The 26,740-nt window shown below is 39.0% G+C and overlaps 1 protein-coding gene across 4 annotated transcripts in view; it reads left to right on the top strand.

Moving 5' to 3' along the window:
- Nucleotides 1–26,740, top strand: part of PHKB (phosphorylase kinase regulatory subunit beta) — a 3,137,540-nt gene that overhangs the window by 2,790,028 nt on the left and 320,772 nt on the right. For all 4 annotated transcript variants that reach the window (XM_044081953.1, XM_044081952.1, XM_044081950.1 and 1 more), the window contains 2 exons: nt 10,687–10,748; nt 10,847–11,009. In XM_044081953.1, coding sequence (XP_043937888.1) covers nt 10,687–10,748; nt 10,847–11,009 — 225 coding nt within the window. The remainder of the gene's footprint in view (nt 1–10,686; nt 10,749–10,846; nt 11,010–26,740) is intronic.

The raw sequence follows: 26,740 nt of genomic DNA, 5'->3' as shown, positions 1-26,740 counted from the left end.
AGAGAAGGAGCAAAGGGCACTTTAAATCATGTTAGAGTACTGTTGTTTTTACCACTGCATTTAAATATGTTTCAGTGACATAAAATTATAAAGGTTAGGACTGTACTTTAGTCTTATTCTATAATGAAAATTACTGAGAAAACGTTGAGTGTGCTTTTGTGGTGGGCTAGAGGGCTGTTTTGCTGGTTTACTGGTTTTCTGTGCCTATATATAGGAATGGTGTTGGTGTGAGCCTTAGCATCACATGTCCAACATTAGCAGTGCCCTGTATTGACCCAGGCACTTAGAACTGAAATTTTCCTATTAAACTACCTCTGAATTTTCCCTTAGCACTTAGTTTCACAAACATAAGCTAGTCTACACATTGAGGAGCCCCACCCCACAAGTTTAGTTTTAGTCTTGATTCTTACCAATGCTAGCCAGCTGTGACTCCCTCTTGTACTGTACCCTTATAGATCATATAATAAGAATCTGTAACCATGGATATGCACTTTCCTACTATCTCTGCAGCCAGTGTGGTGGATATGAACATTCTAAGGCAATGTAACAATTGTCTCATATTTACTGACAACCACCTAAGTCTTAAACTGATATGGCATGTGAGAGAGATGGTTACACAATGTCACTACAGACAAGGCTCTCAAGTACAAGCGCTTATAATGCAAACAGGTTCTCAGAAACATACACACTACATCAACCACACGTAGTATGGACTAGACACATACACCCATATATGGTAAGGCTGTTAAATGTAATCTTCCTAAACTCCAAAAGCCTCCCAGATCTTGCACAAAACAGTAAGCATCCTCAGTAAACTCAAACACACTCTACCAAAACAACACCCACCATGGCACACACAACCATATCTCATGGAGTCTCAACTTCTAAGTTCTTAAGGCAAACCACCACACAGCCCAACATTTTGTCCATAGAAGACTCCATTGTGAGACACCAGATGTCCCACTCAGCAGGCTGAGTAGGTAGAGAGTCATGATCATTTGCAGTTTTGGGCCAGGATCCACTAGATCATGTATTCATTCAGTCCATTTGTAAGCAACCTGAGATGTAGCTGCTTAGATTATGTGAAAAGAGACATGATGAAGCTCTCGGACTACATGTCCCAGGCCAGTGTGAGCCTAACGTTGAGCAGCTTTCTTCCTTCATCAGGGATGATGCCACAATATGAACACATAACTGACTTTAATAATTGGCATCATTTTTTTGTGTCATTCGAAGGGGGTACATTAAACCTCCTGCAGTGGATACAGGTGTTAATCACAGTAAAGTCTCCAGCCTAGCTAGATCTTTCTTGCAGTTTTGACTTTATAGTGTGTCTGTGTGACCTTTTTACCCTTTGCTTGGATGATATTTGAGATATTATGCAGGCGCCTTAATGTTTATGGACATTAGGCTTGGTTTTAAAGTTTCTAAAGTATAGCCAACATCCTCGTTTACTGTACTAAAGAGGTAAAAAAAAGGACAAAACATGACATGTCAACAGCTAGTGGAGTTTGGCTGAATTAACTTGAATGTACCCTTAAAGACTTGAAAAGTAAAAAGACATAGGCATTCAAAAGACATGTAGCTAAAACACTGGTATGTCCTTAATGGGTCATTTGTAAATATCCCATGGGCCTCCACTGCAGGTATTGGAAGACTCTAGTTTGACTGGATCTTTCTTGCATTTTTTTACGGAGTGTATATTTGTAAGGACATTTGGACTTCCCTGAGAAAGACAGAATTTATAAAAGTGATGTACTGGTTGAAAGACTTTTTATGGGTAGAAGAAAATCTAAGAGTAAGATTGAAAAAAATGGTGCTACTAAACGGGTGGGGTGCCGGTTAGGAGCACCGGATCTGTAACAGTACTTAAAAGCAGTACAGCTTTCTCTTGTGGTTAAAAGTTTAGATAACATAAGTGGGTATAAGTGGCAGCAAGTTAAAAATCAGTGGTTGGGTTCGATGGATCCTGGAGGTTTTCTGGGGTGGGGATGCAAAGCCAGTGATTTATCCAGTTATGGATGTTATGAGTAGCGAAATAAGTAAAATATTTCAGGGAAGGTCACTGAAGAAGTAGAGGTGTGCCTTGTTGATAGGGAGGAACAACTCTGGGGGGGGGGTGAATGAATGAGGGAAGCAAAAACAGATATGAGATAGTGGGATCAAATGCTAATAGAGTATAGGACAATGAGCTGGAAGGAGGTAAGGGCAAAGTTTACAGTCTCTGCAGGAGATTTTTTCTGTTATCAAATGCTGAAAAGAGAACTACAAAAGCTAAACTGGGTAAAAGTAGCAGGTAGAGATGGACTGAAAATTTTAAATGGGTGTTGTCATAGTAAATTGAAACGAGAAATTCTATTGTAACTGTACAGAATGTTGTTAGAGAAGGCGCATGAGGAGGTACCTCAGAGCAGAATGCGGTAGGTTAGTGAAGAGAGACTTCGATGCAGAACAGTGGGGTTTGTGTACCAAATTCCAGGAGGAGCATTGAGGTTAAGGGAATTCAGAATGTTCTCGTGGAAGTGTCTGAACAAGTATTTCTACACTCCAGTAAAACTACATAAGATGTTTCCATCTGCAAATGACTGGTGCTAGAGGTGTGGAATAAGTGATGTAGGAGACTGGAAAAGCATCTTTTGGGAGTATACAGGCCTGTGTAATTTAAAAAAAAAGAGCGGGGTATTAGAAGAAAGAAAGCAAGCCTTTGTAAGTAGGTGGCTCCCATGCTTCAGATATTTGGAGGGAGACATGGAGAATGAAGAGAAGGCGTGAATAAGACAAACTGGCATTGAGTGGATGTGTGTCTTCATAGTATAAATACTGGTGTTTTTGCATTGGGGATGGGATATAGAGTTGTGGGATAGGTTGGTATGTATCAGAGTAGTTCTATTTACAGTAAAGAAAAGATTTGTTTGAAGAATAAACAGAATTAGATGAAGGACCCAGACTTGTAATCACTGGTTTGAGCAGTGCTGGTTGTTATAGGTGTAATAAGTGGCTACAGAGGAATTTATGGGCCAGACACTAGTGAAAAATGGGAGATTGAATTTGCATGGCGATTGTAAGACTGGTACTGTTACAATGGGGGAAGTAAACCAAATAAACTGAATGTATAGAGTCTGTGTAAAAGTACTAAAAGGACTTTTTGAACTGTTGCAGTTTGGACTGGTAAATTCCATGTATGTAGCTGTTTTAGGGTTAAGTTAGAGTGTATTTTTAATAAATAACTTTTATGTACTTAAATTAAAGAAATAAGAAAAGAAAAACGGTTCTGTATACCCATCAGTAATGGACTGACTCACTTGTAGTTGTGCAGAGGTGGAAGGAAAGTAGGAATAAGACAAAGTGTAAGCAGATGCTGGTGAAGAAGTCACATCATATGCAAAGATTGTGAAGCATGTATTATGTGTATGTGGTTTAAGAAGAGTTGTCTGCTTTAAAAAAAATGTTTATGTATGAATGTGTCTATACAGTCATTCACCTGAGGATACCACAGTTTTTTTGGCATCCTTAAGCCACACAAAAACCTTGCTGACCCCCCCCCACACACACACATATCGTCCATTGGTAGCAGGAGGAGGTTCTGCCACTGAGCTTCTGTCAGTTTATTTAAAATAAAGAAATTGCCAGAAATTCTCCTTCGTACGTCTTAGACACTATTGATTTTCTGAGAAAAGGTTAGAGAAGTTAGGATCAAGGCAGACATAGTACTTGTCACCACTGATGTGGAAGTACTTTACACAGTACTTCAATATGAGTACTACATTGAGGCAGTTAAAGAATTCATTGGCACTAGAACTTCCACCAACCCCAAGGAAGTACATGCAGTAGGTGAGTTTCTGGACATAGTACTTAAAAACCACTACTTTCATTTTAACCAGATGTGGTACAGATAAACAAGGGGAATCGCCATGCTAGCAGCAGTGAGACCAAGCCTGGAAAACATAGCCTTAACCAAGTGGGAAGAAAACACCGTCTACACTTCAGAGTATTTCTCATTCATGAATTGTTATTATCGCTTTATTGGTGATATTTTCATCTCATGGAATAGCTGAATGGTAAAACATAAGGAATTTGTGACTACACTAAAATGTTGACGAATTTCCTGCATTTCACTAATCACTACAACTTTGAAAAGGTACAATTTCTGGATGTCATCATTAACAAAAAAGTGATAAAGTTTTGAACAATGACCTGTTTAGAAAACCCACACAAGTCAAACTTTTGCTACATGCAAACAGCATACACCCCAAATTCATAAAGAAAAATGTTATAAAGTCACAAGGAATGAGGATAGCTCGTGTGTCTGGGGAAATTATGTGGTTTCTACATAACTTGGACAAACTACAAAGTGACCTTCTTGAAAGGGGGGGGGGTAAAGTGAGAACCTGATAAAAAAACATACACATTCTCATTTCAACCATGAAACAGAACAATGACCCAACTCTATTCAGTCCACCACAAAGAACAAATTAATATAGTGAGCTCACAGAATGATACTGACAAAGAGAAACATAAAAGTACGATTCTCACATTTTCAAAGAATTCTCTGAAAATAAAATGTAGCAAGCATGATAACTGGAGCATCATCCTTGTAAACCAGTCCATTAATAAGACAGTACCCCTGAGCCTGTTTTCATCTATTGTATAGGGGTGAAATATTAGAAGCTGGGTTGAAGGACATGCTTTGCCAACTATGGAATCAAATGCTGACACCTTTCCCCTATATGCCTTCAGGGTGCAGATACTGTGACACTTTATGAGTAAGAGAAACATGTTTAATTGTCCAAACTAAAAAAAAAAAATAAAAAGAGATGGTGCAAAAGCAAGTCTGCACTTTACAGGGCCAACTGCACACCATGTAGACAGAGCATTCTACATAGGCAAGCCTATCAGGTTAGGGTTACTAAACACTTACCAGATGTCCAACTAAAAGATCTTAATGATCCATAAACCGGATATGTTCCACACTGCAGAAACTTTGAGAAACTTGTGTTCCACATAGTGGAGAAAGTAACGGCTAGCCCACTTGAAGGCAAAACGTGAGCTAAACTTGAGAAAAAAAGAACTGGAGTGGCAATTTCACCTAAAATCTTAGTGGCAGTGGCACCCAGGACTCAGCACAAACTGCTGCATGAAATCTGTACTTGAACTTAGTAAAGGCTATTACGGTCCAGTTTTCTAACAGTTATATACTGTATTATTTATATTCCTTCATTGTATTTTTAATTAACATTATGATTACTACAGTTAACATCATAGGCTTAGAAGCACTTTTAAGTTTATATGTAACACTGCCTTCTAAAAGAGAGTCCTCTCATTTCAAATTCCAGTGCATTTGTCAGAAGTATTGGCTGGGGTGCCTTCTGTGCAGAGTCTGCATGTCCTCCCTGTGGTCGCGTGGGTTTCCTCTGGGTGCTTTGGTTTCCTCCCACATCCCAAAGACATGCCTAGGTGGATTGCACACTCTAAATTGGCCCTAGGTGTGAGTGCGTGCATGTGTGTGTACCTCCTGTGGAAGGTTGGGCGCCGGGCTGGCAACTCGATACTGTAAAACTCCACTGCCAATCATGAGCAGATAGGTGATCCGCTGTGGCGACCCCTAACCGGGAAAAGCCGAAAGAAGCGTAACTGTTAAAACTTTCCTACATTAAGTTGTGCAGTATTTTAATACTGGTCTGCATACACTTGTTTAATGTTGCTAAATCTGTTCATTTCTTTTAAAGTCTCTTAATCAAGTCTGTCTTGTACACATATATATTTTTAGTGGAGTTAACCATATGAATGCATTTAATGCCATTTTACTGGTCTACACTGATCTGATGAAGCCTCACCTACTTATTGGTAATTAGACGAAAGCGTTTTAAACTCCTGAGTTTATTATTTTGTTCTTTTTCCTTACTTGCATCAGTTTCAGTAACAGTAGTAAACAGATGATGTTTCTCAAGGCCAAAATGCACCTTTTAATTCATGTCAGCATAGTCACCCAACCATAATATTATCTCAAAGTTTATGTAATTAACCTCCCTAGCAGCATTTTATATGCCTGAGGCAATACTGCCTTAGTGCCTTGATTAGAATCACCACTTGCTATTAATTAGACTTATCGCTTCATACATTTAGGTTAAGGTACCAGCTTGTGTTAGTTTGCAACCTGTAACACCTGCACTGTTTTAGCATGTAAGACTATTGGCAGTGGACCTAATGTTTCTTTGTACTGTATTAGCAGTCTGTGAATTATTTTCTACTTGTTTCATTTGTAGATGAATTAATATCATGCTTATACTTAATGATTATATAAATTCAGTATACTAACAAGGACTAGGCAGACAGTACAACTGCATTTTTTCCACTGTCCCTAGATATCTCTGCAGAGGTATTTTTGCAGCAGGCATTGGCACAGACACACTTACTGGAGACTCACTGATTTCCATGGTGGGAACTACACTTTGCTGTTTGATAGGGATTACTACTATGGCAACTGGGATTTATGAAACTTGTTACTGACAACAACTTATAATGTACCTGTTTTGACAACATTTAGATGGAACAAACTGAAATAAAAGCCAGTTATCTCTCTCCTCATTTAAGCCATTTGGTTCACTGTCATAGAATGCTGCAGTTTATCTTAGAACTAGCATAAACAGAGCCATAAACAGAGCCATTTCTTTTATCTCTGAACACACTTGTAATTGATATATCACTAGAAAGTTGAATTCATTCTGTCATGGAAAGGGTTTGTTCCTGACGTAAAGGATACAAGGTAAGCGCTCCCAGTCACAGGTTCGGCCATATTGTCCTGACTAGCTGCATTGAAAACTGGCAAATGTCCTGAGAGTTTAGGACATAAAATATTTCATATATATACATACATACATACACACACGCACATAGATGTATACAGACATCTATATATATATATATATATATATATATATATATATATATATATATATATATGCACGCACATACATACACACACACACACACACACACACGCAGATATATACATATACACATACACACACACACACACATATATATATATATATATATATATATATATATATATATATATGTATGTATATATATATATATATATATATATATATATATATATTGGTATTGTTGACATCTGTTTAGTCGACAGATTTTGGCTGAGTAAAAGATGGTCAACATGTGTGTGAGATTCTCGCAATTTAATGTGCCCTTTCCCTGAGAACTGTGCAGTCTTTTGAGTTTGTTTATATTAATTAGCAGGAGTGCAGGGTAGCTTGCTGTCCCATTCCAAAAACAACATTTATTTATTTATTTATTTATTTATTTATTTTTTTTGCATTGCAGATGTGATTGCTGTGGTGCTGCGGTAGCATTGTCGCCTCACAGTTAGACATTGCCCGTTCGATTCTCAGTTAGAGCGTCTTCTGTGTGGTGACATGCATGAATGGGCGTTCCTTCGTTGAAGGTTGTGCGTTAGGCCCGGTAAGCCAGCACATAAAACTCTACTCCCAATCATTAGCTGACCAGAGTTCCGCTGTGGCGACCCCCAACCGGGAAAAGCCGAAAGACACAAAAGATGTGATTGCTTGGTGCAAACATAGTAGTGTGTCAACATTTGCAGTTTTTTTAATACCTTTATGATATCATCACTTAAGACATAGGCAAACATACATTTACAGAAAACAACAAACCATACTAACATTTTTACAGTTACATACATTTTAAACATTTCCTTCTGTCATCATTCCAACATTACATAAATTACTGAATTCCTGCCTTCACTTAAACCTCACTCCTCCTCCTTCTAAACATTATTCTGCATGTACTGGCTCTCAGTTTCCATTTTTCTTCTATGTAATTTGTTTCTTTCCTTGTCTAAAGATCCCTATTCCAGTTCTTTTATCTCTGTTATAATATTCAGTACCTCAAATACAGTTGGTGTAGACTGATTTCCATTTTCTAGTAATTGCTTTTTTGTCAGACAGTGGAAATAAACTTAATAAGGCCTTACTGTATCTTGGCAATTCAGATCCTCTGTCCCAGCTCAAAATAATCATTTCTTTAGTTGCAGCCATTTCCATCCATCCACAACCCCTTTTCCCATTTTTTGCAGATGGTTTTGATGTGTCACTTCACCAGTGACACTCATCTTGAGTTAGGGCTAGCCCTGCCTTGGTAAGTCTTCCACACAACACACTTACATGCACACTGACACCTATGGCCAATTTAGAGTGTTCAAACACCCACTGTATGTCTTTGGAATGTGGGAGGAAACCAAAGCACCTAGAGTAAACCCACTTGAACACAAGGAGGACATGTAGACACCGCACTGAAGGCATCCCAGCCAAGAATCGACCCAGGGAACCACTTGCTGTGAGGCAACAATACTATATGCTGTTCCACACAAAAGCTGAAATTGTCGTGTTGAGATTCTTACTTAACAGTCATTTGCTCACCCGGTATTTCCAACAGAGTACTCTGCAGGGAATCTTCAAAATCTGCCAACTCATTACACTCCCAAAACAAATGTTAACATTTGCAGTGTTTACATTTTTGTTTCAGTGTTGTGAAAGTTGACATTTGAGCCATTCGATAAAGGCAAATAGACTGTGTACCATTCTTGGCTGATGTACAACATTTTCCTAAGTCCTTCAAGGGATATGTGATTTTTTTAGCAAAACATTGCATATTAAAATTGCTAAACAGCTCTAGTAGTTATACTTAGTTTCTTCTATCCTTCAGAAAATGTATGTTTTTATTTTTGCATTTTTCTTACTGAACAGTCCCAACCTATAAATCACATCTCTGATATTGTACTGTTGTCCCACATTGTTTTGTCCTTGATTTTTAAACGATGCATTTGAGACCTGTGGTGTTAATTTGCAAAGCCTGTATGCTTTATTTGCACATTTCTCCCTTATCACAATGCCTCCCAAGTGCATGGTATATGCATAGGGTGCACAGTCTGCTATGATGTAGGCATTTGTTACTGCATTTAATCCCCATTGCCAGGTGTGCTGATATGTAACACACTGTGACCCCCCCCACCCCCCACTCAGTACATTACCCTCCTCCACAGGAACACAGTATATGCTGTTACAGTGCAGGTCATATACTTTGCAAAACTGTGTGCCCTTTTAGCATAGTGCCCCCCCACAGCACATTTGCTGTTGCAGTGTATGATGCCATTCCGCTACACTCTGTGCCTTTTGCCATTAATATTAATTCCCCTTGCGCAGCACACAGTTTTGAGCTTTTCATGTGTAGGGCTCAATTTGTCATCCCTCGTGCACCTGCCACTCTGCATATAGTGGAACTTAGTAGACCAGTTAGTGCTGTTACCACTTCATGCTGGGTACACCAAGTGGGTACCGCCAGACATGTGACCCAGTTTAAGAATCAGAATCTGACAGTTCTGTGGCTGAGATGTTGTCTTTTCTGTATACGGCATGTAGTTCATATTAAGTTTCTGAACTGGCCCCAGTAATGCAGTGAGCTGCTTAACATCGTAATTGTAGTTTACCAAATTAATGCTTTTTTCTGCAGTTTATTCCGTTGTGATTGTGGATGCTCCAGCACAGCAAGTTTCCCCATTCCATGGAGTGTTTAGCCACAGTCTGCTGGGGTCACTGGGTCCCTACTACACCAATAATGGGTCTTCCTTTGAAGGTGGGTATATATGAAAAGCCAACAATGATGTATGCAGAGGCTATGGCCTTACTCCTTTGTGCTGATGTCACTTAAGGTTAGGCAGATAATGAGGCATGGCCTTTCCGAATGTCCCTGCCCTGGAGCCCGGGTCAGCAATACTTTCCATGTCTAACCACTCACTCATCTCTACAGCCCTTTCAAACCCTGATCTTTACAGAGGTTACAGAGAAGTGGTCCTCCACTTGCGGGCAAGGCTTCATCACTCCTTCAGCAGGTGCTTGATCCACTAATAGTGTCATAGTCAAGCCTTGATTGCTATATGCCAATGGACCTGGCAGGTTATTGAACTACTGTCATTATCTACTGATTTAAGGCAATATATATTGTCTATTGTCATGCTAATCAGCAGTAAAACAAGAGCATCCTGCTGCAAAGCAAGGTCATTTTAAAACTGCTACTGTTAATTGGATGTTATTTAACAAGTAGCCATTTGTACTAATCATTTTGATGCACTGGTGTCATTCTTCATGGCAAGGCTAGAACATGTTCCTTTTTTGTTTTCTCTGTAGTGAACCTTTGGAGGCACACATTGGTAAAAGTAGAAATGTAATTGTCTCTGCATGCTGTCTATAGTAAAGATGATCTCAGAATGTAAACCATACTGAAAGAAAAGCTGTTGTATAACTTGATGTATGCACTTGTGTATGCTTATTCTATTTTGAAACTCAGTCAGGTGCACTTGATCCTTACAGCCTTACCGTCCTCTGCCGTGGTTGTGGTTTAGTGTACAGAAATGGTTGAAATAATGGAATATATAGATTCATACATAATATACAAGTCGTTATCAAAGGTTTGCTCTTTTAAGGAGATCACAATGCACTAAAGGTGCTGTAATACCTAAGGTATTTTTAAACAACCTTTCATAGCGTGAGCCATTGCTAAGTGTACCCTCTAGTTGTATTTAGACAAAGTATTGCTAATTTAAATATACTATTCAACTACTTTCATGCCTTACCAGTATTGTTTGTATTTCAGACATTAATATCTGGAGCCATTGTGGAACAGCTGGATTTCCTTCGACTTAATGAAAATGAAGAGTATGTACCATGCTGTGCAATCATTAATATAAGAATGCTGCCATTTCAGCTAATTGCTGTAGGAAAAGTTATATTTATTCAAGAATTATTTTTTACAGACTTCCAGAATTTAAGAGCTTCGAAGAACTTGAGCTGCCAAAACATTCGAAGGTCAAGAGACAAAGCAGTACACCCAATGCTTCTGAACTGGAACAGCAGCCTGAAATAAATGTTAATGAATGGAGGCACGCACCTACTCATGAAATCCTGCAGAAGCTGAAAGTAAGAGTGATTATATTATAAATCACTGTTTAATGACCCTAGCTTGCCTGTAACTTAAAACAAATTTAAGTGTAGATGTGCATCTGTTTGTGGAGTCTTTTGAAAGTCTCCCTTTCTAAAACTCTCAACAGCGTGTGACAAGAATATAGTGTTAGGGTGCTTGTTTACGTCCTGATTTCCTATGTTTCATCCTGGCCCACCACCTCAAAAAAAAAAAAAAACTTTCCCCTCCTTTGTTTCCTGAAAGGTAAACAGATGTATTAAAAAAAGACTGCCACATCTTCACCATCACCGAGTTTTAATTTTTAGGAAATTATGCTTAACTTTGTACATTTTTTATTCTTTGCTGTCTAGGAGAAGGTTTTGGGGGGGGGGCAGTGATTTTTTTCTCAACATGTGCATCATTCTGTGTTCAGGAGAGTAGTCCCCCAAACCTTCTTGTGTCACAGTAATATGCTTGTAACATGAATGCCAGTGTTCAGTTGTTTGTCATTCTCCACACCCACAAGTGGACTGTTACTATTATACAATGTCGTTATTAGCCAAAAAAAATCAAATAATGCCATTGCATCCTGGACCTTTTTCCATAGTGCATATTGCTCTTACAAATCTAAAAATGTGATAGAGTAATAGGTTTTGCATTAGCATGAATTTTTCTGAAGGGTATGAAGACTGAAACTCGAATGTCTGTCATTATTTTTTGACTTCAGTCTTTAATGATTTGCCACTAATTTGCCAGAAAATCCCAATTTTATGAAAACAAGTCAAAAATAGCCAAAAATCTGGACATTCTGCGAAAATCTGTAAAGTTGAGAGGTACGAGTCAGTACATTAGGCTAAGTAGACTTTCTGCCACTTTTTTTCCTTGAAGGGAGTCAGGAATGTACTTGTATCTCTGGGTTTGTATAACAACACTTGCGGATTCCTGACATCCTGAGGTGAGCTCCAAATATATATATATATATATATATATACATTTTTTTTTTATTTTTTATTTTGTAATAGTGTTTTGTATTTTTTAATTTAATAAATCTGTGGGGAAAGGCTCACGTTTTGTTTTCACCCTGTACTCAGATGCACTTCCTGTCCCCAGTTAACAGAGCAGGAAGTACAGTGACTGTAACCTTTCAGTTTCATATTTCATATCCTTCAGAAAATGCTTGCTAAAACAAATCATGTTATTCTTATAACTTTCTGAACTTAAAAGAGCAATATTTAAAATATGCCCCTATTTTTAGGTTCCCTATTACGATGTCGCAGCTGCAGTTTGTCGAATGCGTCTTCATCTAACCGAAAAGCGTAAAAAGACAAAATTAAAAAAATAACGAAGCGGCTTTTCAGCGAATTCTTTCCCTGGGAAAGAATTTGCTTGGCCACTTTTGTTACTTTGTCGTTTTCGGCACTTTAGTGCGATCTCAGAGTTGGTATATTTAAGTAGGGGGCGGGGGGCACAGCCTCCCACATCGGGGGTGTGGGGGCGAAGCCTTCCACATCGGGGGGGGGGGTGTGGGGGCGAAGCATCCCACATTATATAATTTTTTTTCTTTGTTTTTTTCGGAACAGCGATTTTTTTCCCTTGGAGAAAAACTGCTGTTCTGAGGTTTCAACAATGTAAGCTTTCGCTTTCATGGGGTCAGTTATGTGTCGTTAGCTGTTGTGATCATGCAATTTAATATAGACCCTATTTTAGTCCTTTGTCTTTCCATAATTTTAGGCTTTGACCAGCTTTCTTTTATACTAAGACGTTGAAAGGTATGCTGGGCACTGATATTTAATAAATAGATAATATTTGACTAGGAGTCATTTTTAGTTTTGTTTTCATAAGACATCTAGTTTAAGTTGATAAGAAGGCTGCATATGTGATTGCTAGTTGCTAAGTGAGATGTGAATTTAACATTTTTATAATATGAGGATTATAGTTTTTGATGAATGGCCGTAGCTTTGCATCCATATAAAAGTTTGGGCATAAAACTGCATTGCCTAATGTGTCTGTTGATTTTATGGGTGAGCATTTGTTTATTTAGTAAAGATCTTCACTGTTTTCTGTTTAGTCTTTTACAGCAATTTGTGTAAAGTCAGTGAAAGTCAATTTGTTAACTACATGGCTCAAGTATCCTATCAGATGAAATAATCCCTAAACCACCTTGTTTTACAGCGAGAAACAATTTATCCCACTTAACTCTTCCCCTGCCAAATAAATTCCTTCAACTCTTTATTAATTCTGAGCCATAGCTACTCCTCTGGTTAACAAAAATATACTTGACCTGTGTATAAACTTGGGAGATAAGAAAGATTTTTCAACATCTGTTTGGGAAAAAAATGCGATAGGACTAGATGACATAATTTTAGCTTTTTGTTTCTTTTTTGTGATGAGTATGAAGTTAGCATTTGGGTTTTCTGCCTTTGCCTCATCAGGACGTCTCTTCAACTCTTAGTCACTTTCAGCCATGACTCTGGTGTCATCTGCAGATATGAGATTAAGTTTTCTGCAAGCAATTTTGATTTTGGCATCTGATTCTTTAGCTCTAGCATTTTGCATGATATGTGCATCATATAAACTAAATGAGAATGTGAACCCAATAAAAATGTTCCTTTGTATTATGAAGGAAAGTACAGTTGTGTAAAGTCTTAACATAACAGTAGATGTTCTTCTCTTTACTGTTGCAGTGCTCTACATAGCAAGGTCTCCTGCCCAGAGCAGCCTAACGCTTGACCAGTATGCAAAAGGCTAAAAAGATCTTGTATGTGCTGTACGTCACATTTATGCTTCCTGCACAGAATGTAGGGCATAAAAGGGACATACAGGTGCAACTACACAGAACTGAATTGCCCTTGAAGAGAACAGTCTCCATAGAATAAAGGAATTCTTGCAGATCCAGAAGGAAAAAAATGCAGAACAAACAAGAGAGGGTTGGAAGGAAGGAGCGAATACTGCAGCAGTGAAGAGAAGGACATCTACTGTTATGGTAAGATTTTACAGAACTGTACTATGTCCTTCTATATCACTGCTGCAATATTGTACATAGACGGAAGAGTAAACAAGCTCAAGAGACAGAATGGCATGTGGAAGGCTGAGAAGATCCCTCAACAAACCCTCATAAAATGGATTCGGCAAAATCTGCTCTGGCCCTAGAAACCATATCCAGCTTATAATGCTTAGGAAAGGTATGGATGGAAGACAAAGTCGCAGGTTCAAGGATGGAATTGGTGTCCAACCCCTTGAAGAAGGCACCAGAAGAGGCAACAGACCAAGTGGAATGAGCTGTAACAGAAGTAGTCAGGGATTTGCCATGAAAAGAGTAACAAAAGAAAATGGCCTTAGATATCCAGGAGGAAATTGTTTGCTTAGAAATAGCCAAACACAAAGACCTGGCATGAAAGATAACAAAAAAGCTGATCAGACTTACAAGTACTCCTAGTTGTATTCAAATAGTACCTGAGCTGTCTGTGCAAATCCAAGGTATGCAGGACCCTCTCACTAACAAACTGAGGAGAAGGGAAAAGGGAAGATAGTTGTACTCACTCATTTAAGAACAACTCATTGCCTTGGGCATAACAGAAGGATTAGTATAAAGGGACACCCTGGCCCTGTAAAAAAAACTGAAAAAGGAGGAATAACCATAAGGGCCTGGAGCTCAGAAGCCCTCTGAGCAGAAGTAAGAGTTGACAACAGAATAGTCTTCCAGGTACAATGTTGCAAAGAAGCAGAATCTGCAGGCTCAAAAGGAGCCCAAGTCATTTTTTCCAAAACAAAATTTATGTCCCAAGGAGGAGGAATAGGTTTTCTTGTTGGCCTAATATGCAGGATGCCTTTAAGAAATTGTTTGACCTAAAATCGAGAAGTCATAGGGGATTCAAGAGCCTGACAAATGGGCCTTCACAGAAGTATAGGCCAAGCCAGACTGGAGCAACTCACAAATTAAGAGGGGACCAGAGGGTCCCCCCACTGAAAAAGGGTCCTGTTTATGAGTATAGCAGTAGCCTGAAAATCTTTTCCATTTTGACAGATAAGATTTTATGGTTGAGGGTTTCCTTGCCTCTTGTAAAACCCTGAGCATGTCCCCAGAAAAGAGGTGCCTAAAAGGGATCAAAACCCTATTACTCACTGTGTCAGCTGTAGAGTAGGCAAGTGGGGATGAATGAGAAAACCCTTGTCCTGTGTGAGGAGATCCATTCGGTGAGGTAACTTGTGATGATTGCTCCTAACCAGGTGCATTAAGAGGGGGAACCAGTGCTGTCTCAGCCAAAAAGGAGTCACTAGAAAGTTTTTTGGGGAATCCAGCTGAATCTTTTGCAGGACTCTTGGAGGAAGAGGAAGGGGAGAGGAAGCATAAAGAAACATCACCTTCCAAGGAAAGGAAAGGGTGTCTGTCTTCCACACCAGATGGCATGGCACTCTGGAAGAGAAAGGAACCTGCCTTTTCAGAGGGGGGGCAAAAAAAATCTACCTGAGGAGTACCCCACCAATGGACACTGTCCAGAAATAAGCCTGTGTGAAGCATCCATTCATGGGCCTGTGTTTTGGACCTGATCAGAGAGTCTGCCACTGGATTGTGCTGTGAAGGAATTTATACTGCCTGAAAAGTTAACTGATAACTGAGAACCACTTCCCAAGCCTAAAGGGCCATTCTGCAGAGGCGATAAGATTTTGTGCCACCCTGCTTGTTGACATACCACATTACTGTAGTGTTGTCTGTGTAGACCTTCAAGGGGCCTGGAGAGAACATGGGGTGAAAAGCCTGAAGGACCAGAATCAGAGCTCTCACGTACTTGATGTTGATATTCTGGTTTCTGGTGGAGAGGCTGAAGAGCCTGAAACTTTAGGTAACCAAGAGAAGCCCCCTATATTCTAACCTCTTCTGTTCAGAATGTCAACATCTTTATCGACACATGTATTGAACAGCCACTTCAGAGTATGGCCACATCAAGAAATCGATGGGCCAAACACACACGACACAAAACAAAGACTATAAAGTGGGGGGGGGGCTTTGCCCCCCCCCGCACCCCTCAAGGTGGGAGGCTGTGCCCCGCACACCCCCCTAACTAAATATACTAACTCCGAGATTGCACTACAGTGGGGAAAAGGGCAGATGTAAAACAACGGCCAACCAATTTCTTTCCCTTGGAAAGAAATCGATGATGTGGCCATTCGCTGAAGTGGCCATTCAACACATATGTGTCTATGAAGACATTGTCTACATTCTGAACGGTCAATGTTATAATGTAGACCCAAGGCCCCCAACCCATTTCTGAGACATTGGTGAATAGCTCTTGAGAAGGGACTGGAGGCTGAAAGGGCCAGCCTTGGTTGAGAGCAAACTGTTGAATCCACCATTCAAATTCCTTCTTGAGACAGAGAAGGAGAGGTACACGGAAATCCAGATGCTTACAGTGTTGTAGCCAAACTGGCTTGAGGTACTATTGAAGCTTCTGCATATGCAGTCTGGAAAGAGGAATCATCGGAGTAGAAGAGGCCATAAATCCCAGGGACTGAAGAAACCTCCTGGCTGGCATGGCAGTCAGAGGAAGAAGAGACTGAAAGAAGGCTGTCAACGAGCATACCTTTGGAGGTGGGATAGAGGCCAACATTGGCACTGTCAGAATCCTGCATCCCAGATGCACATAATCCTGAGAGGAAGTCAGGATGGACTTTTGGAAGTTGATAATAAACCCCAGACTTTGAAGAACAGAGATGGTGAACAGCATATCCTGTAACAATCAAGTGGGAGAATGCACCTGAAGCAATAGGTCATCTAGATAAGGAAAAATCTGAAATACCTTGGAGCCTGCAGAAGGCAATCACAGGAGCTAGGCATTTTGTGAATACCCTTGGGACAGTAGAGAGGCCAAAGGGCAAAGCAGAAAACTTAAAATAAGAAGATGACACAGAGAAATGTAAAAACTTCCTGAAAAAAAAGAGTGAATAGAGATATGAAGGCAAGCATCTTTCAGATCCAAGGACACAAGAAAAGCCTGGGGTAATAAAAGAGGAAACAGACAGGGAAGAGTAAGCATCTGAAAAGATGGGATCTCGAAAAAGGTTTTGAGCTAGAAGGGATCCATAATAGGTCTCCAAATCCCCTCCTTTCAATGAACTAGGAACATGCTGAAATTAAAACCCCTTCCCACTTGGGAAGGGGGGACAGGTTCAGTGGTTCACCAGGAAACCTAGAATGTCTGGTAAATAAGGACATTACTTTAGCAGAGGTTGAGGAATTCCTGAAAAAGGAGGAAGTGATATCCATACCAGGAAGTAACTCTGAAGGATAATAAAGAACCCAAGAGTCTGAAGTGATGAGAGGTCAATTTGGAAGACAAAAGGAGAGGCAGATGCTATAAAATACTGTAAAGTTCTGCAAATCCACTTGGTCTTAATGACTATATTTCGATATCGAGTGAACTTAAAAGAAGATTTGAATTATTCTATAGATTTATTTTACAGAACTGTACAATATTTTATACCATCTTTTATTAACTATTAGCTTTTTTCTTGTGTTTTTCTTTGTAAGTTCATGTCTCTTTTAACCATTTGCTTGAAGCGTTTGTTTTTTAATAGAGGTGCGTTTCTAGTTCATTTAAGCTTTTAAGCAGCATTTGCAGTCTTTGTAACTCATGGTTCTGAAGAGGTCTATTCACAACACGAAAGCACTTAACTGTGATTTTACTTGTTTTCACATTAAAGGTTCGGGTCTGTGTTATCCTGGGCTACCTGGTTAGTTTTTTGTTCTATATTTGGTGTTTCTGAACTGGTTGCAGGAACTACATGGAGGTGTTTTATTGTTCTCTGAATATCAGACACTTGAGAAGAATCCCACATAAAGAATTCCATCATCTTAACAACTGTGTCACCAAAAGACAATTCCTTGAAACTAGACTCAGGGCTAACACACTCCTCTTCATCAGAAGCATAAGCCAAAGGTGAAGGCATCTGTGAAGAATAGGACAAAGACCCCACCAGACACTGATTCCTCATCTGAGGAATCCGTTTTCCTAAGCCGTTTAAAAGGGTTAGAGGTCCAAGGAGGAGTGGGTACTGAAACCCCTTCAGGAGGCTTTATGGCCATTAAAGAAAAAACAAGCCCTGAGTAAACTCTCTATATTCCTTTTAAGGATCCTTACAATGGACCGAAACATGCTTCAGTTTTTGTCTTTTCTTGTAAGGGACATCAGCCTTAACAAGTACCAGAGGTTCCGACCCTTGGTGAAATTTGATAGGATAACCTGGAATATTCTCCCTGACCAGTATCTGCAGAATCCCCCTAGGACCCGCTAGGTAATCAACTGCAGTTCCCTCTCGATGTCCAGCGCAGACACCTGCAAAGCCTCAGAGGATATGCAAAAAGATGGATCCATGCCAGCCTCCATCGAGGTCACAGCAGAAGAATCTGACATAGGTGACTAATGACCTACAGATCTATTACCTGCTTCTAGAAGTATGTTTGGTGGAGGATGGACAGCTAAAGAATCCGTCCAAGAATTCATGGCCTTCTTTTTGCCTAGCAGGAGTATCTCAGGGTTAAAGGATTTTGCTGTGGTACCCTGGGCTAACTGTTTAGGCCATTGGTTTTCAAGGTAAATGACCAGGGAAGACCAATGGCTTCTGGGTGTCTTAGGCAAAAATGCCTTACAGATACTACAAGAGGTATGTTCATGGGAAACACCCAAATAAAAAAAGACACGGTACATGAAGATCCTTATCGGGAATCTGCTTCCCACACTGACATGTTCCCTTCTTGGATGACATGAACTCTAGGTAGCAAAATAAAATACAGGACCAACAAAAATAAAAGAAACCAACCTCAATGGGGCACTTATCTGGTGTTGCTAAATATTCAGTACAGCAACAAGGTGGTCAGACCAACTGGCAAAAATGGCATTCCAACTGGCGGCAAAGAAGTTATGGGTAGGTGTGCCCGTACGTCCCTTTTATGCCCTGTGTTTGTACAGAGAGCATAAATATGACGTATGGTGCATACAAGATCTTTTTAGGCTTTTGCATACTGCCCGAGCATCAGGCTGCTCTGGGCAGTAGATCCGTTGATCTCTTACTGAGGCATTTAATTCAGTAGACTATGAGATTCTTCTGAAGCATTTGCACTGTAATTGCAGAATGTCAAGAATATTCCTGGATTAGTTAGCCTTCTACTTCTTAGGAAACCCACAGAGGGTATTCTGTGCAGTTAGTTCATTACAGTCCTGCCCCATTACTTCTGCAGTTCTACAGGAATCTGTTTTGGGTTCCTCTGTTCCTCACTGCAGATATACTTCCTTTACAGAATCTCATTCAAGAAAAGGATCTGCATTTTCATTGCTTTGTAGATAATGTACAATTATACATCTCTTTTGTTTAGAAGAACATCAGTCACAAACATCTCAGTGGATGACATGGAATGCATTGACTGGATATCTACTAACCAAGTGAAGTTCTGTACCTGAATAACAGTAGCCATGGCATTTCACTACATCAAGGGAATTGGACTGCTTGACCTGAACCCTATATGATGTATAGGGGTCTGATAGACTTTGGTATGTAACCAAAGTAAGACAATTTGGGGTTACCCCTAATGACAGGCTGACACTGGGTGATCAGTTGCCTGCAACTGTCAAATTTTCTCATCCCTTAAACACTGCCTAGTCAAACACTTGTTGCCAGTAGAGGACCTTTCAGTGGTTGCTCATGCCTCAACTAGATTTAACTCTCTTTCTGTCTCTCTGTTTGCAGCATCCTGACTCAAATCTTGAATACCTGTAGCAGGTAAAGAGTTTATGCTGCCTGAGTATAGATGTCAGCCATTACAAAAATCATTGTCTTTGCTTTTCACCTAAGGAGTTCTTGAATAGCACATGATATTACAACAAAAACTACCAATTTTGGGTCATGTTTTTCTCACCTCAGGACTAGTGTATAGCAAACAGAGGAACCGGGCAGGGATTTCCTCTTTCTCTTTTGTTGTGATATTTAGAGGCATGGGCAAAGAAAATAAGACTGACTAATTCAAGGATATAACTGATATGGTAATAAAAGAAAATTATCCTTGTTGCAGATGTTATTATTTTGTACTTGATAAATCCAGAAGACGTTTCAGTGTTGTGGAACATTTTGAGACCTTTCAGAGTCCTTTTGGGATGTAAAATAAATTCAGATAAAACAAAGGCTATAGCAGTAAATTCTGTTCCCACCCATAAAATGGTTCACCAATACCCAAATTTATGGAGATATGATAAGATGAAGTATTTAGGTGTTGGTTGCAATAACAGAATTCTTTTTAATCCAAAGGGTATGTGGGAGGTGACAAAACAAAAGATAATACAAAAATCCGGAAGCTGGAAGCTCTTGGTAATGATTATGGTTATGAAGAGTAGGATATAAACAGTGAAGTTTTTTTCCCCAAGAATCAAAGATTTCTGCAGATGGTGTTGCAGCAAAGAAAATTGAAAGACACTTGCTGTTGGAAACATGGCAAGTTTTAATAAGATTTAAAAAAAAAAAAAACATTGCATTGTCAAGAACGGTCCATCTAGTAAGACCTGTTGCTTTTCCCAGTAGTAACATATAGTTGTGAGAGTTGGACTAAATAAATAAGGCTTTTCCCAACAAAACTGATTCTTTTAAAATGTGGTACTGAAGAAAATTTTTGAGAACTCCACAGACTGCAAGAAGATCAAATAAGTCAGTGTTTAAGGAGTAAATCCAGACTGTTGATTGGAATAGCTGATGGAAAAACTAAAACTCAGACTTCAGCCACAAAATGCTGTTCCCTAGAGAATAAAATGATGCTGGGGAATATAAACAAGAAAAGGAGGAGGAGCTGGCAGAGGCTAAGTTGTGTAGGCAGCATTACTGAAGTAATGAATATGAATTTGCAAAAACTAAGGAAGCAGTTCTTAATTGACAGACTTGGCATGCTACGTTCCTTGAGGTTAGAATACTCAGACCTGACTAAACATTTAACAGCAACAACAATATTGTGGAATATAATGAGATTTTATTCCTTATTCAGAAGGAAGAAGACTTATGTTAGTAAATGCAGATGTACCCTGGTAGGAATAATATATGATATGCAGTTTTGCAGAAATATCAGTGTCTTGTTTAGTAGCGGTACACAAATCATGAGGAATAATAAAGACAAAGTTGATATGTAATGATTTTTAATAATAGCTTGACCATCAAAACTGTATGGATAATGAAATATATCCTTAATAGAAAAAAAAGACAATTACCTTCTAGGCTCTAGATAGAGTCCTTATAGTAAAACACAAGTAGTCTCCACTACATAAGATTGTGAGATGTCTCTGTTGTTATAGCCTTAGGTAAATTTCTTTTTTTTTTTATATATATATTTTGTTTTGAAATGTATATGCAGGAACAAATACATACGCATTATAAAACAAAGTATCCGAGTACCAAGTGTCTGTCTCAATTATTGCACTATACATTACTAAAATTCATTAAACATACACAAATTTATCATGGAACGCAGATTAATGTTTCTCTGTTATTGAGTTCCCTTTTTATCCAGTAATTATATTCTGTGGTTATTTTCTTTGTTTGCATAGTAGACATTTATTTAAGACATTCAACAATGACAATATTTATACAGTCTGTAAACGAAAGCATAATCTCCATTTTCTAGTTCCTTGTAGTCATTTTTGCAGCTTTTCTTAATAAGTCCCAGAGTAGTGGGAATTGAGGTTTTGGGTGCAAATTTGGGAGATGGAGCATTAAAAAACCCAAGGTTTTGATTAATTTAAATTTATCGGACCACAGTGCTTGCAGGAAACATTGATCATTTTTCCCAAAAGTTAGTAGAACTTTGTAATCATGTACCATTTGCTGCCAGTCAACGTTGATTAAGGATTTTCACATTCAACAACTAATGGCTTCCAATTTGTATATAATTTCAATTCTTTGTGATCTGTGTAGAAATTTTTAAGAGGATAATCTCCAGTAAAAGGATGATGTATTTTTTGAGGATATTAAAATGCTTTTTTTATCTATTGTAGTTAAAGTTGAGACACTTATTTGGAGAGCATAATCCCAAAAGTTATCTTTGATTCAAAATTTATAGTTCTAATTTTATCTGTTTCAGATAATCTGATCGCATTTTCTCATCATTTTTTGAGATTGTTTAGATAATCAAAACTAGGTGGATATTCTTTCTTAATATCTGACATCAAGCCAACTTTACAGATTAAGAATGATCTATTTATACCACAAGACAGTTTCAGTATAGAAATCATAGTTACCCATTAAGTAGCCTATGTTAATCACATTAGTCTCTCTTAATCTTTCATTCCAAAAGACCAAATCTCTATTTCCTAAAACTAGTATTTTTTGACACTTGAGATTGTACATTTTGGTGTAAATGCTATAGAGAATGTTGGCCTCAGGTAAATTTCTAAAGGATCGATACAAGAGTCCAGTAGTTCTTATCTGATGTTCATAATTATAAGAAAAAAAGCATGGATTTATTAACTGAAGAGCCTCATTAGAATATCATGCTGACAGAATCCAAGCTATATTCATGTACGACTTTAGATTAGCAATGAATTAGAAAACTTTTACTGCAAATCCGCAAATTCATATAATGGATTTGGGAGCAGTGATTGTCACTTCAGAAAATGAAAACAGCAGCTAGTCTTGTAAGCGTCCCATAGACTTGTGCATCATTCACCTTCCAGTTTAATTGGTTGCATTCAGTTGTCAGGATGCAAATGTACTAGTGCAAAACCAGAACTGGACAAATACACTCAGAAAGAGACCAGGTTCCAAGCCTGGATCTACAGCACAGAGGGCTGGAGCCCTGGATGATAGCCAGTATATGAGTTTAGGCATGGATGGGCAGAAGTGAAGAGAGCATAGTTTGCCAGCATATGGAGGCACACAGGGTGGTGCAATCTCCCTGATGATGATCGGATAGACCACAGCTCATGCCACAGAGGAGAAGCGCGGCTGTTTGAAGTAGATGCCCCTGAGGAATTGAAGGAATGCCATCAGCAGACATCTCACGGAATACCCCTCCCCAGCATCTTGCCAAGTGTGTGCTTGGTTATGGCCGATGAGAAAATGGAGAAGATTTAAACCGCCCCTAATGGGTGCTTCAGTGAGGTCGGGTAAAAAATTGTAAAAAAAAAAAAAAAAAAGAGAGAGATCAATACCATTCTAACTTCCTTTCTCACAGGTTCATTGGTGTATACCAGCATAACGAACACTGGGGCCTTTACAAGCCTAACCATGCAACCCAAATGTATCCCATGTGTTTTTGGGCTATAGACGTTATTTTAAGGAGGTATGTTAGGGCACGATTTAATGGCTGCCTCTGTCTATCAGAGACATAGATGTCTGATTTTCCTATCCATTAGACCAGGTTGTGCTTGAATAGGGTTAGGGAAGGACTCTCCTTCACATGGATGAGAAGCCTGTTCCAGATAATGGGGATGCTCTGAAATACATACCTGTCCAACATGTCCTTTTGTAAGTCACAAGCAAAGTTTAAATCCTTTGATTTAGTAGCTCTGGTGTTCATTTTGCAGATATGCAAAAGGTTCATCAGAGGGGATCCACGAATGCTTTATATGCTAGGCATAAATCTCATCTCAACAGAAGAGAGATAGGGCTTTGAGGGGTTCTGCACAAGACTTTTTTTTTATTAACTTGTAGCTTATCACTTGGGCAGTCATACATTTATATAATTTAAAACAAACTGCAGTGACATAATCCCAGCTGCAAGCATTTCACATCACAAACCATATTGACTTAATTCTAGTTGCAGCCATTATACATCACTTATAACCTACCCAATTGTTGTCAGTCAAACATTACATACTTCATTCAAATCCTGCCTTTTTTTAAACCTCATTCCTCCCATGTATGTATTGTTCCCGGAATTCCCTTTTTTTCCTATGCAATTTGCTCCTATCCTTTTTAAAGATCCACATTCCAGTTGTTTTATCTCTGTTACTATGTTCACTTCCAGTACAGTTGGGTTAGACCTTGATTTCCATTTTCTAGCAATTGCTTTCTTGGCAGCCCCCTTAATTAGACTCAGCAAGGCCTTACTATGTCTAGGCAATTATGATTCTGTATCGTAGCTCAGAAAAATCATTTCCCCAGTTACACTAATTTGCTCACCCAGTATCTCTGACAGAGTAGTCTGCAAGGAATCTTTAAAGTCTGCCAACTCATCGCATTCCCAAAAAATATGTTTCCAATTACCTCCTTCATCCTCATCACACCTCCAACATTTGCTGTCCACCTGAGGAAAAATTCTCTGGAGTCTACTTGGGGTATAAAATATCTTTGTAAACATTTCCAAGCAAAAATCCTAAATATTCTAGATTTTGTTGCATATTTGGCAACATGCATATATCCCCCAATTATTTCTTTGTGAATTGCTTATCTAATCTCTCTTCCCAATCCTTTCCAACTTCCTCTGATTGATTCTTATAGTTATCATGCCATATTTTGTATGCTCTACTAATTATCCCATTTTTAACAGCTGCATCTGTTCTAGGTCTACTAAAACTCTACCAGTACTGGTCTTTCATTTAGGACCCCCCTGTTTCTTTCTGTTTGCCTGTACTCTGTTATCAAGCCTTGATAAGGAAGGCAGTGATCTAACCTGCAGTCCAATTAAAGTTTTGGCATCTTCCCATTCTGTTACCTTTCCCTCTCTAGTTGTTTGCTCCTATTACCTTGGTTCCTTTGCCAGTTTTCTCCAATAAATTCCAGCCTCTTCTTGCTTATTGACTGTATCCCAGGTTGCAGTCATCCCTATTCTCAGAATCTCCTTTCTCCATTCCCGTTTTGTCTTAGTTCTTAGAATACTTTCTGCTACTGTATGAATATAATATTCTGTATGATTATTCTTATTCTCCTTAAAGATATGCATCAAAAATCCTAGTCTCCTTGTTTCTTGAGCTTCATCCTATTTCATCATTATAGGTTTCTACTTGTGCAGGTGTATAGGAGGCTTAACTATGCAGTTCTGAAATACCCCTTCAAATCAGGTAATGTTAATCCTCCTTGTTCTGTTGGAAGAATTGGCTTATCCCATTTTCTCAGTTATTGCATTGTTTGTTTTGTCTCTTCCCACATATCCTTTAGGTGCCACACCAGAATCATTTTAATCCATATTCCTAAATACTTAATTTTATCATGTCCCCATAAATATAGATATTGCTGAACCAATTTGTGTGTGGGTACATAATTTACTACTATAGCCTTTGTTTTAGCTTCATTAATTGTATATCCTGAAAAGATTTGAAACTGTCTCAGAATGTTTTATTTATTTATTTATTTGTCATTTAACCTGGCAAGTCCAACTTAGAACGAAGCCAGTTTTGAGCGGAGGCCCAGGGAAAAATGCTCCAGACACGTCTTTGTAACATGGGAGGAAACCCACACGAATGCAGGGAGGACATTCAGACTCCACACAGAAGGCTCCCCAGCAGAGAATCAAACTGGTGAACCTCTTGCTGTGAGGTGACAGTGCTACCGCTGCACCACTGCTCCATCCTATGTTCCACCACCGCAATATCCTTTTCTGGTTTTGTCAGGTATAAAATATCATCATCTGTAAATAGAACCAGCTTTGGTTGACTGCCAAACCAGTTATATCCTTGAATTTTAGAGTCCCTTAGTTTCTTTGCAAATGGTTCTAAATGTAATGCAAATAACAAAGGGGAAAAAGGACACCCCTGCCTGGTTCCCCTGCTCAAGCAGAAATTATCATAGAGGAACCAACACACTGTAATTTTCACCTCCAATCCCACATATATGCTTGTAATAAACTTTATAATTTTGTCATGGAATGCAAATGCTTCCATTGCACTGCTCGTAAAGTTCCAGCTTACTCTGTCAAATGCTTTCTCTGCATCAAGACCAACATCAGTGTTCTGTTAAGGTTGTTAAATGTTTGCCTCCCCACCACAAAACCACATTCATCCATATCTGTCAATTTTGGCATCCCTTTTGCCTTTCGTTTAGCCATTTTAGACATAAACACTTTATAGTCATAGTTTAGTATTGAAATGGGCCTGTATGAAGCTGGATCTGATAGATCTTTATCCTCTAGGTATTACAGCTACTACCACTTTCTTCCAGGATGTTGGTACATCCCCTCCTCTTAAAATACTGTTAAAAAAGATCCAGATCTTTATCAGCTTTTCCCTTCTAGCTTCCAAATTTCCACAGGAATACCATCTGTTCCTGGAGACTTTCATATAGACTGGTTATACATCACCATTTATATCTCATCTCCTGCTGTCCTAACTGTTAGTAATAGAGCCTCATCTACCTCTAACCTTGGCATATTTAATTCTTCCATAAACATTTCTATTTGTACCTTTTCTTGAATTCCATATTTGATGTTGTCCTTGTCATTCTGCTTCACTGATGGGTTCGGATCTGACCCCTCGGATCCGAATCGGCCATCTTTTTACCAGAGTTAGCTTCCAGGATCGAGCTCCTCCCTCACCTATAATTCTCTGTCCTTAGCTCAACCTCCTCAGATCTCATTTGCCGCCACTAGGTACAGATTTAATTCCAGTGCTCCGAGTGTTATTTTCAACAGATAAGGGGTTATTTCTTAAAACTCTTCAGCTTTAATTTATATGTCATTTTCCTCCCATTCTGTTAGTGTGCATTGTTAGGTCTCTTCTTTTCCTCCACCTATCCTCTCCCTTCAGCCTTGGCCCTTCCTTTTGTTAAAAAAAAAAAAAAAAAAACT

This window comes from Protopterus annectens, chromosome 8.part1, assembly GCF_019279795.1.
Source record: "Protopterus annectens isolate FY-2018-M chromosome 8.part1, PAN1.0, whole genome shotgun sequence".
NCBI classification, from domain to species: Eukaryota; Metazoa; Chordata; order Ceratodontiformes; family Protopteridae; genus Protopterus; species Protopterus annectens.
Note: the sequence above shows the minus strand (reverse complement) of the source record. Positions and strands in the feature narration are given on the sequence as shown.